At 36.5% G+C, this 19,582-nt stretch overlaps 1 protein-coding gene across 1 annotated transcript in view; it reads left to right on the forward strand.

Moving 5' to 3' along the window:
- Positions 1-19,582, forward strand: part of STPG2 (sperm tail PG-rich repeat containing 2) — a 574,923-nt gene that overhangs the window by 143,364 nt on the left and 411,977 nt on the right. The window contains exon 11 of the mRNA XM_062198909.1: positions 12,772-12,873. Coding sequence (XP_062054893.1) covers positions 12,772-12,873 — 102 coding nt within the window. The remainder of the gene's footprint in view (positions 1-12,771; positions 12,874-19,582) is intronic.

The raw sequence follows: 19,582 nt of genomic DNA on the forward strand, positions 1-19,582 counted from the left end.
CTCAATGAAGCACCAAAGGCACATACCCAAGAACAAAACTTTCAATAACTCAAAAAAAAAAAAACCATCTTCCACAGGATATAGAATGCACAAAATGCACAAAATATAGCATAGAAACACAAGAAACATGAACAAGAAAGGCAATATGACTTGGGACTAATGCTGTGGCACATAGGGTTAACCCACCATCTGGGGTGCCAGCAACCCATAGGGGTACCAGTTCAGGTCTTGGCTGCTCCACTTCTAATCCAGCTCCCTGCTGGTGTAGTTGGGAAGACAGGAGAAGATGGCACAGGTTGTTGGGCCCCTGCACCTACATGAAAGATCCAGATGAAGCTTGTGGCTCCTAGCTATGGCCTGGCACAGCCCTGGTCAATGTGACCATTTGGGGAGTAAAGCAGTGGATGGACTCTCTCTCTCTCTCTCTCTCTCTCTGACTTTTCCTTTCAAATAAGAAATAACAATTTTAAAGATGCATTAAAATATGACACCCAAAAGGAACACAATAATACATTAATATTAAAGTTTGAAGAAGGGGAGAATGATAAAATACCTGAAAAAATTCAAAATCTGAAAAAGTAATTGTAGGGTGACTCATTAACACAGGGAAACACTTAGATGAAATAAGAAAATCTGTACATGACATAGATGAGACATTTTGCAAAGAGATGGAGATAGTGAAGAAACCCCCAAAATATTATAAATGAAGTATTTGATAAGTCAAATGAAAAATACAGTTGAACACTTTAATAGACTCAGACAGAAAAACAATAATATTTGATCTAGAAAGCAACTATTTTGAAATATACAACAAGAAAAAAATGAAAAAGTAGACTGAACTGAGTGTTCAGGATCTAAGAGTACTATCAAATGACCAAATATGTGAGTCCTAGGTATTTCTGAAGATATGGAAAGGAAGAATGGCTTAGAACATCTATTCAGTGAAATAATAGCGGAAAGTTTTCCTGATTTGGAGAAAGAATACGGGCATCAAAATACAGGAAGCATATAGAACTCCAAATAGCCATGATCAGAAAGATCCTCACAATGACACATAATAATTAAGCTTTCAAAAATAAAACATAAATAGAGTAATCTAAAATGGGAGAGAAATGCTATATCAACTTTCAAGTATCTCCCATCAGATTGACAGCAGATTTCTCAACAGAAACCCTATAGGCCAGGGAGAATTGAGAGATACAGTCCAAATCCTAAAAGAAAATATTTCCAACCCAGAATACTTTATCCAGCAGTGCTCTTATTTATAAATAAGGGTGAAAAAAAGACAATTCATGATAAGCAAAAATTGAAAGAATCTGTGAACACGTGTCAGCTTTACAAATGATACTTAAGGATCTACTACACACAGAAACAAAGGAAGATAAACAGCATCATGAAAAAATGAGAAGGCAGAAAAACTCCTAGTAAAAAAACAAAGGTGATTCAAAACAAATAATAGGCATATTTATGAAAAATGGCTGAGCCAAGTAATTTTTTAGTAATAAACTTGTATTTAAATGGACTGAATTCTCCAGTTAAAGATGCAGATTGCATTAAAAAATAAGACCCATCTATATTTTACCTACAATAAATATACTTCAGTACTAAAGCTACACACAGATTGAAAGTGAAAGGATGGAAAAAGACATTCTATGCAAATGGATTCAAAAGCAAAGAGGAGTAGCTACACTCATATCAGGCAAGATAGACTTTAATACACAAACTTTTAAAAGAGAAAGAAAAGGTCATTATGTTATGACTAAGACAAATTCAACACGAAATGTGAGTATAGTAAATATATATGCACCCAATCCTAGGAAACCTAATTTTATAAAACAAATGTTAGTGAATCTGAAGGGAGACATAAATTATAATACAATGATAATGAGGGACTTAAACACTCCTTAAACACTCCACTATCATCAGTGGACAGATCAACTAGATATCAATAAAGAAACACTAACATAGCTGATCTTCACTGTTGATCAAATGGACCTGATAGATACCTATAGGACATTTCATTCCACAGCAACAGAATACACATTCTGCTAGCTTTTTCTATTTTTTTATGTATTTTTCTATTTCTTTCTTTAATGTTTTGTAATTCTCATCCTAGAGATCTTTAACATCCTTGGTTAAGTTTATTCCAAGGTATTTGATTTTTTTTATAGCTATTGTGAGTGGGATTGATCTTAGAAGTTCCTTCTCAGCTGTGGCATTGTCTGTGTGTACAAAGACTATTGATTTGTGTGTGTTGATTTTACATCCTGCCACTTTACCAAACTCTTCTTTGAGTTCCAATAGTATCTTAGTGGAGCCTTTTTGATCCTTTATATATAGAATCATGTTATCTGCAAAAGGGATAGTTTGATTTCATCCTTCCCAATTTGTATGCCTTTGATTTCTTTTTCTTGCCTAATGGCTCTGGCTAAAACATCAAGGACTATCTTGAATTGCAATGGTAAAAATGGGCATCCTTGTCTGGTTATGGATCTCAGTAGGAATGTTTCCAACCTTCCCTCATTCATTAGGACACTGGCCATGGGTTTGTCATAGATTATCTGGATTGTGTTGAGGAATGTTCTTTCTAAACCCAATTTGCTTAGAGTTTTCATCATGAAAGTTGTTGTATTTTATCAAATGCTTTCTCTGCATCTATTAAAATAATCATATGGTTTTTGTTCTTCAATTTGTTAATGTGATATATCACATTGACTGATTTGTGAATATTGAACCATCTCTGCATACCAGGGATAAATCCCAGATAAATGATCTTTCTGATAAGCTGATGGATTCAAATAGCTAATTTTTTAAGGATTTTTGCATCTTTGTTCATCAGGGAAATTGGTCTATATTTCTCTTTCTCTGTTGTGTCTTACCAAGTTTAGGAATTAAGGTGATGCTGGCTTCACAGAATTGATTTGGGAGGATTCCCTCCCTTTCAATTGTTTTGAGTAACTTGTGAAGAATTGGAGTTAGTTCTTTAAATGTCTGGTAGAATTCAGCAATTAAGCCATCTGGTACTGGATTTTTCTTTTCTGGGAGAGTCTTTATTACCAATTCAATTTCTGTCTTGGTTATGGGTCTGTTTAGGTTTTCTATGTGTTCATGGCTCAACTTAGGTAAGTTGTATGTGTCTAGGGATCTATCTCTTTCTTCTAGGTTTCTCAGTTTGTTGGCATATAGGTCTTTGTAGTAAATACTGATGATTCTCTTTATTTCTGTGGTGTCTATTGTTACATTTCCTTTTTTATCTCTATTTTATTGATTTAGGTATTCTCTCTCCTTTTTTGATTAGTTGGGCCAATGGTATTTCAATTTTGTTTATTTTCTTAAAAAACAACTCTACATTTTGCTGATCTTTTGTTTTATTTTTTTTTGTTTCAATTTTGTTGATTTATTTATTTTTAAAAAAATTTTTTTTTGACAGGCAGAGTAGATAGTGAGAGAGAGAGAGACAGAGAGGAAGGTTTTCCTTTTTGCCGTTGGTTCACCCTCCAATGGCTGCGGCCGGCACATCTCGCTGATCTGAAGCCAGGAGCCAGGTGCTTCTCCTGGTCTCCCATGCGGGTGCAGGGCCCAAGGACTTGGGCCATCCTCCACTGCCTTCCTGGGCCATAGCAGAGAGCTGGCCTGGAAGAGGGGCAACCGGGATAGAATCTGGAGCCCTAACCGGGACTAGAACCCGGTGTGCCAGCGCCGCAAGGCGGAGGATTAGCCTGTTAAGCTACGGCGCCGGTCGTTGATTTGTTTTTAATTATTTCTTTTCTCCTACTAGTTTTGGGTTTGGTTTGCTTTTTTTTCATAGGTCCTTGAGCTGCATTGTAACTCATTTATTTGGTGTCTTTCCCATTTCTTGATGTAGGCACCTAAGGCTATAAACTTTCCTCTTAACACTGCTTTTGCTGTATCCCATAAGTTTTGATATGTTGTATTGTCATCTTCATTTGCTTCCAGAAATTTTTTGATTTCTCTTTTGATTTCTTTTATGACTCATTGTTCATTCTGGAGCTTGTTGTTCACTCTCCCTGTGTTTGCATATGTTCTAGGGATTCCTGAGTTGTTGATTTCCAACTTTATTCCATTGTTTTCAGAGAAGATGTATGGGATGTTTTTGATTTTTCTAAATTTGCTGAGTCTTGCTTTGTAGTCCAGTATATGTTCTTCCCTAGAGCATGTTGCATGCACTGATGTATTCTGACACTGTGGATTGAAGGTTCCATAGATATCTGTTAGGTCTGTTCTATAGTGTAAATTAACTTTGTTGTTTCCCTGAAGATTTTCTGTCTGGTTGATCTGTCCATTGCTGACAGTGGGGTATTGAAGTCCCTCATTACTATTGTATTGAGTCTTTGTTTCCCTTCAGGTCAAATAACATTTCTTTTAAATAGCCAGGTACCCTGTAATTGGGTGCTTATATGTTTATTGTAGGCTTATCTTCCTGTTGAATTGATCCCTTGATTGTTACATAGTGCCCTTCTTCATCTTTTTTTTTTTTTTGTAACAGTTTTTGTGTTAAAGTCCATTATTTCTGATATTAGGATGACTACAACAGCTCTTTTTTGGTTTCTGTTATCGTGGAATATATTTTTCCATCCTTTCACTTTCAGTCTTGCATGTATCTTTGTTTGTGACATGTGTTTCTTGTAAGCAGCAAATAGATGGGTCCACTTAGCAAGTCTGTTTGTTTTAACTGGATAGTAGAGGACATTTACATTCAAGGTGACTATTGATAAGTAAATAACTACTTGCAATGCAATTTTTCTGTCATTTATTTTGGATTTCTTTTGTAATTTACTGGGGGATTTTTCTGTCTTTGCATTCTTTCATGATGATGGCTTTGTTTCTGTGTGTAAGACATCCTTTAGCATCTTTTGTGAGGCTGGATTAGTGGTAACAAATTCTTTTCAATTTCTGCTTCTTATGGAAGGTCTTTATTTCACCTTCATTCATAACTGAGAGCTTTGCATAATATAGTATTCTGGGTTGACAATTTTTTCTCTTAAGATTTGGAGTATATCTTGCAATTGTCTTCTTGCCTGTAGGATTTCTGATGAGAAGTCCACTGTGAGTCTAATTGGAGATCCTCTGAAGGTAATCTGGTATTTCTGTCATGGATATTTTAGAATTTTATGTTTTCCTGTGGAAATTTTGACTACAGTGTGTTGTGGTGAAGATGCTTTCTGGTCATGTCTGTTTGGAGTTCTGTGAGCTTCCTGTACTTGGACATCCCTTTCTTTCTCAGAATTGGGTAAGTTTTCTGCAATTATTTGATTAAATAGGTTCTAGACCATTCTCTCTATGCCCGCGGGAACTCCTAAGACCTATATGTTGTGTTGTTTGATAATATCCCATAGATTTTCAATACATTTTCTCTGTTCTTGGTTTATATTTCTGATTGTAGAATTTCCAAAAATGTGTCTCTAGTTTGGATATTCTTTCTTCTGCCTTGCCAAATCTACTGGTAAGTCTTTTCACTATATTTTTAATTTGATCTATTGAATTCTTCATTTCTAGTATTTCATTTTGATTTCTCTTTAAAATCTCAATTTCATGGGAAACATTTTTCTTCATGTCATGTATGGTTTTCTGTGGTTCATGGATTTGCTTGTGATTACTTTTGAGTAATCCTATGATTAATTTTTTGAATTCCATTTCTGGCATTTCCTCATTCTATTCATCTTCACATTCTAATATTGAAGTATTGTTGTATTCCTTTGGAGGGGGGTCATGGTGTCTTCCTTGTTCTTGTTTCTTAAATTTTTTCACTTAGTTTTAGGCATTTATTTAATTTTTTTTCCCTTCTGATTGCTTTTATCTTTGGGGTATACTTTTGTGGCTTAATGGAATGTCTGCACTTTGAGAGAATACCAAGAAATGTGTGGTGGGTGTGGCCAAGGAGCCCTGGTCAATGCTCTAGTGTGAAGCTAGTTTCCAGGGCAAACCCCCAATTTGGGAGTGATGGAACTCAATACCCAGCTACACCCTGCCCCTTCTCATGTAACCTCTGAGTCCTCAACATCTCAGCACTTAGGGCTCCTGCAGTATGGGGTTCAGAGGTTTCCCTCCACCCTGCCAATCTTTCCATCAACAAGGAGGCAGATGTTACCAAGACTGCTCTGCCTAGGTGTTTTGACTCTGGGCACCTCTCTGTACCACATAGATGCCCAGCCACTTCTCAGACAGCTTAAAGTCAGTTGGGACTGTGGACCGTTTCCTCTGCTTGAATCTCTGTATCACACCACACATACACCAGAGCCACTGACCAAATGCCTTCCCAACCCCGCTGCTGGCACTACTCTATATATCCCTCCTCAGTCAGTTGTTATGCATGTGCCCAAGGGGTACTTTGGCTGTTGCTGTATTCTAAAATGCCACCTGCCCTCTCTCAGCTGGACAGTGGGCTCTGTTTTGGAGACTTTGGAGGGTATCATACATCTCCTTCCTTTTCCACTAGGTCCACAGTCAACCAATGGCTACTGCCAGCCCCCAGGGCTCCAGTCTGGACCTCTGCCATGTTCTCCCTCTGGCTCTGTCACCATGGGTTTATGCAGTCTGGCCTCACCTTCACCTCAAAACTGCTGCTAGCTCTGGCTTGTGTTATGCTTCTACTCTCTGCTCAGGTTCACTCTATTCAGCCTCCTGCCGTGGGGCTTCCTGGGCAGTTTTCTCTCCAGTTCTCTGCTGAAAGTGCACCTTTAATACTTTCCTCCTCACTCTTTATCACTAGCCCAGTGAAACATGCTATTCCCTAATCCACCATCTTTTCTGGATCTCAATCTTTAATAATACAAAGAAAGCTGGAGACATCACAACATTGTATCTAATGACATACCACAAGACTGTTTTAATCAAAATTGTCTGATACTGGCACAAAAATAGATATGTAGTCCAACAGAGGAGAATGTAAACCCTAGAAATAAATCCACACATCTACAATCAGCTACTTGTTTATGAACAAATGGTGCTGGGATAATTGGATTTCCATATGTAGAAGTTTGAAACATGATCCTTCCTTACACCCCATTAAAATAATTTCAGAATGGACCAATGATCTCAACCTAAGACCCCAAATCATCAAATTCTAAAGGAAAACATAGGAAAAATGTTGAGAGACATTTCCTAGACAAAGATTTTTTGGATAGGACTCCAGAAGCACAGACAATAAAAGCAAAATAGGCTAATGGGGTTATATCAAGCTGAGAACTTTTCCCTAGCAAAGGCAATACTCAACAAAGTGAATAGGTAACTGACAGAATGGGAGAAAATATTTGCAAACTATGAATCTGATAAAGGATTAACATCCAGAGGATTCCAAAATGGCTGAATAAGGAGTGTGCTTAATGCTCTAGGCTAGGGGAGGATAGTTAAAAAAAAAGTGGAGTGGAGAGTATGCAACCTCAGAGAAGAGTTAGGGAGAAAACCGCAGTGGAAATTCCATTGAAAGAAGAGGGATGCTGTGGGTCTACTTGGAGGGTGTGGATACACAGCACAACCATGGACACAACACTGGACCCCAGCAGCCAAGAGCCTCAGTGCCAGCTTTGGAGAGTGAGGTGAGAGCAAACTACAGCAGCTCAAGCCACTGCTGATATACCTGTGGGGAGAGTCTGGCATGGGTATGGCCTGGAGCCCTATAGGTGACAGGATACCTGCTAACCTAGAAGAAAAATGTGGGCATGTTTCTCTCTTCCCATTCCCCCAACAACGGCACCCTGAAACTTGCTGAGAGAGACTGGACCATTTTGGACATATTTAGCTTCTGTGCCAGCTTGTGTCTGCACACCCAGCAAATAGCCTAGAGGAGATGACTGAATCTGGCCGGGAAGATTGACAGGAGGCTGGTCACCCATGTAGAACTGTGAGGTGTCACCAGCCTCCAAACACATGGCAGGCTCTGAGGGTCGGGCTACCTGGGTAGAACACCCAGAGGCAGCTGGATCTGGGCACAATTCTGTCTCTTTGTGGATGGAATGGACTGGCAGGACAGAGTGGATCCTTGGCATTTTGTATCTTTGGGAGACTTATGTCCTGGAACTGTGGAAACACTGTGGCTGTGTGTGTGTGGGCACAGGGTATGGCTGGTTCTCTGGGCAGTTGCTGTGGGTGGCTCTGCATGGTCAGGGCTTCCTGATTTCCTGGATGAGGGTCATCACAGCAGGATTGATGCTGACACTGAGGACTACATGGGTCCTTTGTATGGTCTTGTGGCAGTGTGGATGAATATTGCACCCACTGTGTGCCAGCCCCTGGGTATTGATCACCTTGTAAGAGAGGAGGTGAGGGTGTGACTACATAAACAGAAGCTGATCAAGCCCTCCCCTCTGATAACTTGGGTTGGGTGTTACCCTGGATACTCTCCCAACCCTGAAGCACTGTCCAGAGCTCCTTGGCCACAGCCACCACACACCTCTTGGTATTGCTAGAAGAGTAGACACTCCACTAAGCCACAGAAGAATATTTCAAAGATAAAAGCCATCAGAGGAAAAAAAAAACATCAAAAAGTATCTGTAGAAATGCCTGAAAGTTAATGCAGGAATTCAAGAACGAATAAGGATGACAACATGACCCCTCCCAAAGGAATACAACAGTTTAATATTAGAATGTGAAGATGAAGATTGATGAAATTCCTGAGGCAGAATTCAAAAGATTAATCATAGGATTACTCACAAGCAATCAGGAGCAAATACATGAACTAAAGAAAACCATACATGACTGAACAAAAATTTTTCTCATCAAATTGAGACATCAAAGAAAAACAAAAATTAAATATTACACATGAAGAATTCAATAGCTCAAATAAACAACAGACTTGGTGAAGCAGAAGAAGGAATATCCAAGATAGAAAACAAATCTTTGGAAATTTTCCATCAGACCAAAAAAAAAAAAATAAATAGAGAAGAAATTAGAAAAATTGAAAACAGTGTTGGAGATTTATAGGATCCTATCAAACAACCAAACATATGCGTCTTAGGAGTTCCTAAAGGTGTGGAAAGATGGAATGGATTAGAAGGCCTGTTTAGTGAAATACTTACAGAAAACGTCTCCAATTTTGAGACCTTTATTTCACCTTCATTCAAACTGAGAGCTTTCCAGGGTACTATATTCTGGATTGACAATTTTTTTCTCTAAAGTCTTGGACTATGTCTTGCTGTTTTCTCCTAGCCTTCATTGTTTCTGATGAGAAATCAGTGACAGGGCCAAGTCATTACTTATTAATAGTAACCTTGATTGTAAATGGTCTCAACTCTCCAGTTAAAATATACAGACTTGTGAATGGATTAAAAAGCAAGACCCGTTTATTTTTTGCCTACAAGAAACACATCTCATCAGCAGGTACCTGGATAATGAAAATGAAATGTTGGATAAAGATATTCCAAAAGAAAAAAAGAGCAGATGTAGGCATTTTAATATCAGATAAAATATACTTTAACATACAAACTGTTAAAAGAGACAAAGAATGGCACAATATAATGATTAATGGATCAATTCAACAGAAAGATGTGGCTATAATAAATGTATATGCACCCAATTACAGAGCACCTGGCTATTTAAATGAAATGTTATTGTATCTAAAGGCAGACATAGACTCCAATATTATAGTAATGGAAAGATCAACCACACAGAAAATCAGCAAAGAAACCACAGAGTTACAGGTTAATCAACACTGTAGACCAAATAGACATATCTGATATCTAAAGACTTTTCATTGACCAGTTGCAGAATACACATTCTTGTCATTGGTGCATGGGACTTTCTCTAGGATATACCACATGCTAGTCCATAAAAGAAGTCTCACAAATTCAAAGAAATTGAAATCATACCATGCATCTTCTCAGACCTCAATGGAATGAACCTGGAAATCAACAACTCAAGAATTTCTAGAACATACACAAACCCATGGAGACTGAATAACATGCTCCTGAATGAGCAGCGGGTCATAGAAGAAATCAAATGAGAAATAAAAAAAATTTGGAAATGAATAAAGACAAATACTATATCAAAACTTGTGGGATATAGCAAAAGAAGTGTTAATAGTTTATAACAGTTAAAAGTTTATAACAATTGGTATCTACGTCAAGAAATCAGAAAGGCACCAAATAAATCATCTATTAGTGCATCTCTGGGTCCTAGAAAAACAACAGCAAGCCAAACCCCAAATTATGAGGAGAAAGAATTGTTAAAATAAACAAAGTAATAAATAAATTGCACACACAGCAGCACATTATTGAATGTGGAAAGTTGGAAGCATTCCCACTAAGATTCAGAACCAGACAAAGATGCCCATTCTTAACATTACCATCCAATATAGTCCTGGAAGTTGTAGCCAGAGTCATTAGGCAAGAAAAAGAAAGCAAAGTGATACAAATTGGATAGGAGGAAGTCAATCTATCCGTATTTGCAGATGTGATTCTATATATAGTGGAAGCAAAGGACTCCACAAAGAAACTATTGGAACTCATAAGACAGTTTAGTAAGATGCAGGATATAAAGTCAACACATAGGAATCAATAGCTTTTGTATACACAGACCATGACATCGCTGTGAAATAACTTGTAAAATCAATCCCATACACAGTAGCTTCAAAACAATTAAAAACTTTGGAATAAATTTAACCAAGGATGTGAAAGATCTCTATGATAAAAACCTCAAAGCTTTTTAGAAAAAAAAAATTGTAGAAGACATCTTCCATGTTTGTGGATTGGTATCACCAAAATGTCCACACTACCCAAAGTAATTAACAGATTCCAAGCTATCCTAATCAAAACACTAATGACATTCTTCTCAGATCTAGAAAAAGCGATGCTAAACTTCATGTGGAAATGCAAGAGACCCCAGATGGCTAAAGCAATGTTAAACAGCAAAAACAAAGCTAGAGGCATCACAATACTATATTTCGAGACATAGTATAGGGAAGTTATAGTCAAAATAGCCTAGTACTGTCAAAAATAAACATGTAGACAAATGGAACAGAATAGAAACCCCAGACGTCAATCCACACAACTACAACCAGCTAATCTGACAAATGAACAAAATTCAATCCCTGGTAAAAGGACAGTCTCTTCAACAAGTGGTGTGAGGAAAATTGGATCTCTGTTTATTTTTAATTATTCATGCTAGAAATCTGATCTTCTGCAAGCTACCCATTCATTCTAAAGCCAGTCATTGAGAGCAATGTATTTCTTGGTAGTTTAATTCAGCTTGGTAGCTTCTACCCCATAAACCATAAAAGTTGCAACAGATTTTGGAGCTTCCTTCTGTAATAACTTCCTGCATAATGTACAAGCCATTGATGAAATTATTATAGTGATTATTTTCAGCTGCAGACATAATAAGGACACAAAATAACAATAATGACTCAGATAAAAAAAGGTTTAATTTTTATTAGATGTGACTATGATTGTTCTGATTTTGAAAGTGATGGAATCTACCTGTTTTCTCTTGAACTACTAGATAGGAATAATTTGACAAAGAATAGAGAAATACAACCTCAGCTTTTAGGATGTAGTGGCTGTTTCAGAGGTCCAGTTTGTGGAATGTATGTGAAAATATATGTATTAAATATATTACTTACTAATTAAATATATTAAAGTAAATTAGTGTTACCAACAAAATGAGCAAAGATATCTAACTATTACTATATATGAAATTCTAAAATACCAATATGAAGTTGAAATTCTAAATAAAAATAGTGAAGTGTGTAAAAAGAAATCCTTATTGCTTTTGTATATTCAAGGAAATTTAACACTGTTTACACAGCTTAAATTATTAAATGGATACAAATGAATAAATTATACGATAAATCAGAGTGCAGTATCACAAGGATTACTTAATTGCTAATTGAATTTTTAGATTATCGTTATCCTCCATCTTATTAATTTATGTCTTCAATGCAGATAAGGAATTACGATACTTAAGAGGGTGAATCATTTTGCTAAGAAAATGTATCAATTCAGATTTGCCACATAATTAAGTTAAATAGTTTTTGCTAATATATTTTTAATTTCATGTATTAAATATTAATTATCAACAAGTAATTCTATTTGTCTATTTGTCTAAATACCTTATATTCATGTATTACTGAGACCACAACCTGCTAGTTATAAAATAGAAAAGGAATTGATGTTTGCTTGTGACATTAGAGTAGAGCTAGTAATTTACTTCTAATATACTTAAATAATATATTTAGATTTGTTGTTTTTATCTCTTGTTTTTTTTAAAAGATTTATTTATTTGAAAGAGTTACACAAAGAGAGAGGAGAGGCAGAGGCAGAGAGAGAGAGGTCTTCCATCCGCTGGTTCACTCCCTGGTTGGCCGCAACAGCTGGAGCTGTGCCAATCCGAAGCCCGGAGCCAGGAGCTTCTTCCGAGTCTCCCACATGGTTGCAGGGGCCTAAGGAGTTGGACCATTTTCCACTACTTTTCCAGGCCATAGCAGAGAGCTGGATTGGAAGTGGCGCAGCTGGTACTTGAACTGGCACTCATACGGGATGCCGGCACCACAGACGGTGGCTTTACCTGCTCTTCCACAGCAGTAGCCCCTATCTAAAGTCTTTTAAATCCAACTCTTTTGCTGTTTCAATCTCTCTTGACTTTAATTATTTTTACTTCTATTCCTATTTAACAATTTTAGTTTTGAAGAATAATGGCTGTGTATAGTTAATGGCAAAGCAATATTGATAAGCTTCATTGCAAGCATATTATATTATTATTTGTATTGATAAAAATATGTGATATGCCATTTTTAACTTCTCTGAATGTTCTTTTTAGACATCACAAGTTGGTGGAATATCTGAGAAATTATGCAACCTGACCAACAAATGTGCTCCTTTCCGGTCAAGAACAGAGAGAAGTTTTAAAATGCCAGATATGGTAAGAAAACTCCTACAATCAAACTTATTTATTATCTAGGATAATGCATAGCGTAAATATTTTTTCAGGACTTGAGAGAGGTTCATGGTATCTTGCTGGAACATCTTGTGCTAATCTGACTTTCCTAATTTTGAGGTTTGACAAAATTCTTGAAGCTAAGCAGAAGTCTGAATTGCTCAGTTAGAGAGTACTACAAAGGATATCTCTAATAGGATGGATTTTTAAATCTGTGCAAAGTTTTTGCAAAATATGCATTTTCATAAACTTTTTGAACATCCCTTGTATGGATTTAAAATCTTTTCTTGCACCCAAACAACATACTTATTAATTTCATTTTACATGAAGTTTTTCAAATACTCTTGTATGTACCAAATTTCTCAGTTGATTTGCAGAGTTAATAGGTATTATAAAAAACTAACAAATCAGAGTTAGCCGCAAAATAAACTTGTGGTAGTGAATACCAAAATAAGCAAACAAAGCTAAAATCCACAATTAAAAAAAACCTTTAAAAACTCAATTACTCTGAAGACTCTTAAAGACAAAATTACTCAAGATGGATCCAGAGAGAGGTAAAAGGCCGATAGTTTTTCTATTTATTGTAGGCTCTTGTGTGTGATTTCTAATTTATTTATGAGAAATATAATATTTTATAGTAAAACAGTACTCAAATTATTTAATATGCATTTGGAATAGCATTGTGATATATTGTTATCAGGACTGACCTACTTCCTGAAAATAATAAAGATTCTAGACCAAATAGGAATAAAGCATATTCATGACTACATCCCAAGAGTAAGAAAAAAGTAAGGAGTACACAGACTACATGGAAAATTGAGGAGGGACGTGGACTACAGCATGGAAGCTAACTTTCACCTGAGGGCATTTATCCCAACTAGATGAGCTTGAGTTTTGAGTTTTATAACCTTGGAGGCCTCCTGAGAAGGAAACAAAGCCCATGTCTCAATCATAGTCTGTGGTTTCAAAGAAGATTCATTAATACATTAAACTTTCAACATATGTAGATTAAGAATAAAATGCAAAGAAATCTGCTTTGCTTATCACCAAAGGATTTAAAGGAAGATTGCCTGTGTTGAACCTTTTGGTTTTGAATATATGTTATTGGGACTACCTCTGATGTATTTCACCTTCATTTAAAGAAACTAATTATTAAAAAATGAAAATATCTATCTGTCCATCATGAAATTAATTTTCATAATAAAAATAAGAGTTAATGCTTATATAGTGCTTATTTTATGACAGACACCATTCTAAATGCATATTAAGTCATTTGAGTACTATAATTATGATCACCTTTAAAAATCAAGTAAGTAATGGAGACATAGGAGTGTAAAATTTAAATGGAACAGGTAGTATAGAAAGTGAGACAGTCCAGCTGTAGAAGCTACACTCCTAAGGGTGTTTTAATGGCATTCTTATCTGGCTTGTGAAATTAGACTAAAATAAATAAAATGGCATTGTAAATGATTTTTGTGACTCAAAACAAGAGACATATGGTTTAAAGATCTCAGAAAGTATTAGAAGGCATTGGACTTTTGAAAACATTTCTGTTGTTTAGCAGAAACTGATAGAAGATTTGGGATCATGAACAAAATTGGTGAAGCCAATATGTTTCCTATAGTTATTAAGAGATTTGAAGTTAAGAAATTCCTATCAACTTAGTGAAAAAGTCATTGGAAAAGTTTGATATACTCTCTTAGGTCAATGCCTAACTCAGAAAAGGACATCATTTGGCTAGTGACAGCTTGTGTCAAAGCATATCATAAAAGATGATACCAATATTTTCTGACAATTAACAAATAACTTGAGTATTAGAATTTTTGGTGAGAAATTTGTGCTGCAATTTTACTACTTAATTAAAGCTATAATACACAGAATTGAGAATGAAAGGAAATTTTAAAAATGAAATTTGATTTGTATATTAATTTATGATTATTTGAATTTTTAGTTATTTTGAATATAATCCCTGACTAGATTAAAGTTTAAGAGCAAAACTGTCTAATCAGAGATTACTGTTCTAATATCTGCTCTGCTTTCTGGCTGTATGAGTATATGTAAATCTGTTTCCTTAACTATGACCCAAGGATAACAGGTCCTACTTGATTATATAATAGTAAAAATTGAGTGTATTACTTCTGTAATGCCTATTTCACTGTGCTTCCCAAATTAGGGTATACGTAATATACAAGCAATCATCTGTTTTGCATTGCTACAGCACAATACCTGATGCTGGATACTTTGTAAAATAAGTGTTTTATTTGTCTCATTATTCTGGGGTTAGAGGGTCCAAACACCATGGTGCTTCTATACTGGTGAGGTTCCCTGGCCGCGTGCAGAAGGGTCCAAGAACCTGGTTTGGCCTTGTTTTATAGTAACCTGCTCTCTGTGTCACTAACTGCATAATCAGCATTAATCACTTCCATGAGTGTCATAATCCAGGGTCCTCCCACGAGGTCGCCTTTCTTAGAGATTTTATTGCCTTTTCAACATCACCATACTGGTCACCATGCTTCCTGTACATAAACTTTTAGGGGGTACACTTGACCATATCTGAACCGAATCAGTATGTTAACTGTAAAATTTGTGAAAGGTAGGGTTATCATTCAAATCATGCTTATTCTTTCTATTCACTGTTCTGTAATATTAATGACGAGTGAATGTTAACATATGGCAGTATCTTTTTCATACCTCCTTATAAGTGAAATTCACATTTTCCACCTAGGGTCTCATTTATCTTGTAGAGGATTAACGTAATCAGCTATGCCAGAAATGCAGAGGAATAAGTAGAAAGAATACATGTTCAGTTGTGACTTGTAAACATTTTCTGAAGCTCATTTCAGAGACAATAGTTATGGCTGGGAAACACTTTATAATGAGGATATATAAAGAGAGTTCAAAGGATTTTCTAATTTACAAGAACTTTTTCTTAAATATTGTTGAATCAGAGATTGGTTAAGAGTTTTACTATGTGTTTTAATTACTTTTTCCAGAATAAGAAACAACAAAACCTTAGACATGCAAAAACAGTATTTATTACTTACTCAGAAGTTCACTGGACAGCTAAAAGAAGTCTTCATTGGGCTGCAGCTTTGTTAGAGAAACATTTCATGCTGCCCCTTGACTGGAGTGGTTCTTGGGACAGGTGGATAGTTGAGTGATATTCTCATTGTGATATCAGAAACACAAGAACATTAGTATTGGAAAGAAAAGAGAAATTTCAGTATAAGTCTCTTGCTACAGTTAAGGATTGGAAGGACAGGAGAGGATAAAGAACAGTAGAAGAGCAAGAGAATAGGGAACTGAGTGTGAACCCTGTTTTCATGCTTTCCCATGTTGCGGGTGAACCCTGGTAAGATTGGGGATTGGATAGCTGTCAGGATCTCCCCCTTCGGGAACTGGCCGGGTTTCCGCGAAGGAAGAGTCGAGGAGACTGAGGAAGGTCAAGCTAAACACACTTTATTGGTACTCTAGGCGACTAGGAGGAGAGATCGCTCAAGCCTACTCCTGCAGGCGCTAGGCACTAAGAGCTTCTCCCCGCCGGCACTAGGCACTACGGACCAGGGAGAGAGGCTGAGCAACCTCTGGTTTACAGCGTCTGAGGGTCTGAGGGTCCCCTTATATACAGTTTCTAGAGGCTAGCCCTGCCCACATTCCGACCCCCCAGGGTCCCGTCGTCATGGCAACGACAGTTTGAGGTTAGGCCATCTAGTTAGGCCATCCCTTTTCAAATCTTACCAGCTCGGGTGGTTACCACTCTACTTTTCTTTCAAGCTCTGAGCTACTGGGCAGTTACTTTCAAAGGGCGCTGCAGTTACTTTGTTTCAAATGGTGCTACAATTACTTTCTCTAGAATGGTTCCCTAACAATAGTGGTAGCAGGAATTAATTAGAAGCTTAGGTTCATCCCGGATGTGATGAAATAAGAACTCCATTTCTTATCTGAAAGTCTGGAAGAGTGTTAGAATAGTACCCTCCCTCCCCTATGGTAGTAGTATCCACAGATAGAAATGCCGCCATGAACAGGAGTGTCAAATTGTTAAGTCAGCAACAAGAGTCACTGTGTACTTACATCCCATGTGGGATCTGTCCCTAATGTGTTGTCTAATGTGCAGTGATGCTATAACTAGTACTGAAACAGTATTTTTACACTTTGTGTTTCTGCATGGGTACAAACTGATGAGATCTTTACTAATTATATACTGAATCGATCTTCTGTATATAAAGATAATTGGAAATGAAAAAAGGAAAAACCTGGTGTTAAATTGGAAATGGAATAGAAAATTAATTTTTAAAAAAATATTATGTAGGATCTCTGTCTTTAATGTGCTGTACACTGTTATTTAATGCTATAACTAGTACTCCAACAGTATTTTTTTTCACTTTGTGTTGCTATATGGTGGCAAACTGTTGAAATCGTTACCTAATATATACTAAACTGATCTTTTGTATATAAAGAGAATTGAAAATGAATCATGATGTGATTGGAAGGGGAGAGGGATCGGGAAAGGGGAGGGTTGTGGGTGGGAGGGAAGTTTTGGGAGGGGGAAGCCATTGTAACCCATAAGCTGTACTTTGGAAATTTATATTCATTAAATAAAAGTTTAATTAAAAAAAATAAAGTTTGTAGTAAAAACCATAAAAAAAAAAAAAAGAAATGCCGTAATGGGATGTTTAAGTAGAGAGGGCCTACATTAGACAGTCCAGTCACAAGACAGAAATGTACTAGTTATTTTGAGATAATATAATTTAAGGAATTTTGGATATTAGAGAACTGAAAGGCCAAACGGGAAATATCGAGATATCATGGAAAAAATTACATAGGAAATGCCACCATTCTAACCAGACCCTGAGGAACAAAAGGAATATGCTAGAATGATTAAAATTTGAAAGCTTGAAGAGATCTTAGTTGGGTTCAGAATTCAGAATATTCAAGTAGGAGTCACCTGTCAGCTGGTAACAGTGTATCAGCAGCTGAAAATATAGATCCACTTGGCCTGTGATACAGATCATTGGGATCTAGAAGATAGTAAAAATATTAAGAAATGAATTTCCACTGAACTATTTGTACTAATCAAAGTTACTCTGAACAAAAATGATATTCCTTTATACTTACATTTTTCTTTCCTTGTAATTTATCCCTGGAATATTTAAAGAAATATTCTCAGATGCTTATACTTATACAGTTTTTAGGGTTTGTTTGTTTGTTTGTTTTTGGTTGGTTAGTTTGTTGATGTTTTACCATATACATATCCATTGGTGAAAGAGAACATTTAGTAATAAGTTTTCTTATTGTAGGTACATTGATACGAGCAAAAGATTTTAAATAAATGATTTCTGACACAATGAACAGTGAATTGATCAGAGTGTACTTACATACTTCCTGCAGTTTCATTACATTTTAAAGTATCTATAAATTTTTTATTTAATTGTCTAACTTAATTAGTTCAGAAAATGAGTTTTGTAAACAAACTGCAAGAATAAGTGCTTCAGGTTGCCATCTTCTTCAGAGAAGTAACAGTGACGTCAACCACTGAGCAAGGTATGCTTGATAAACCAGATTCTAGCAGTCTAATTTCTGATCAAGTGCTGCTGCATGTCAGCATCTATTTGGGTTGTGAAAAGAATGAATATTTATAGTTCTAGATTAGTTGTCTAAAAGGACCATTTTAGGTAGTGATACTTGCTCTCATCTCAAAAGTAAATACTAGGTTCATGAAATATTTTTTTTACTTTTGTTGATAAAATATTTTGTACTTTAGTGTATTTTGAGAATGAAATCTGTCCTAATTTTGAAAGTTCCATGTGAATTTAAAATGAACAATAGTAAAATGTTCATAGTAGTTTTACATAATGATGCCATTTTATATAACGACATTCTACATAGTCCCTGAAGCTTAAATTATGCTGTATTTTTGGCATTCATCCCAACCTGATTCCTACATTTTATTTTAACCATTAATTATTTGTAGGATATGTGGGAATAGAAAGATGAAAAATATGTGAAAATGATATGGAGGTTATAAATCAAAAACTTTACATCACTGAAGGTTCTGCATGCCAATATGACTGTATCTATTACCTCCTCATATGGTGTAAGATTATGTTAAAACATCATTAAAGCCTCTTTATGAGAAATTCATGACTAATGAAACATGACATTTAGAAATTGACTTCAAATTTCTAATTATCTTCCTTAAGGTATACTTATTCATGAGGAGTAAACTTTGTTTCAGTATTTTGAAACATTTAGGGATTCATATTTTTTTTTTTTTAATTTTTTGACAGGCAGAGTGAACAGTGAGAGAGAGACAGAGAGAAAGGTCTTCCTTTTGCCATTGGCTCACCCTCCAATGGCCACCGCGGTAGCGCGCTGCGGCCGGCGCACCGTGCTGATCCAATGGCAGGAGCCAGGTGCTTCTCCTGGTCTCCCATGGGGTGCAGGGCCCAAGGACTTGGGCCATCCTCCACTGCACTCCCTGGCCACAGCAGAGAGCTGGCCTGGAAGAGGGGCAACTGGGACAGGATCGGTGCCCCGACCGGGACTAGAACCCGGTGTGCCGGCGCCGCAAGGTGGAAGATTAGCCTAGTGAGCCGCGGCGCCAGCCTGGATTCATATTTCTTATCTCCACTGATGAAGAAATCTGTTGTTTGCAAGGCTGAATTCATGTACAGAAAATTGATGTCACTAACAT

Source organism: Lepus europaeus, chromosome 8, assembly GCF_033115175.1.
Source record: "Lepus europaeus isolate LE1 chromosome 8, mLepTim1.pri, whole genome shotgun sequence".
NCBI classification, from domain to species: Eukaryota; Metazoa; Chordata; class Mammalia; order Lagomorpha; family Leporidae; genus Lepus; species Lepus europaeus.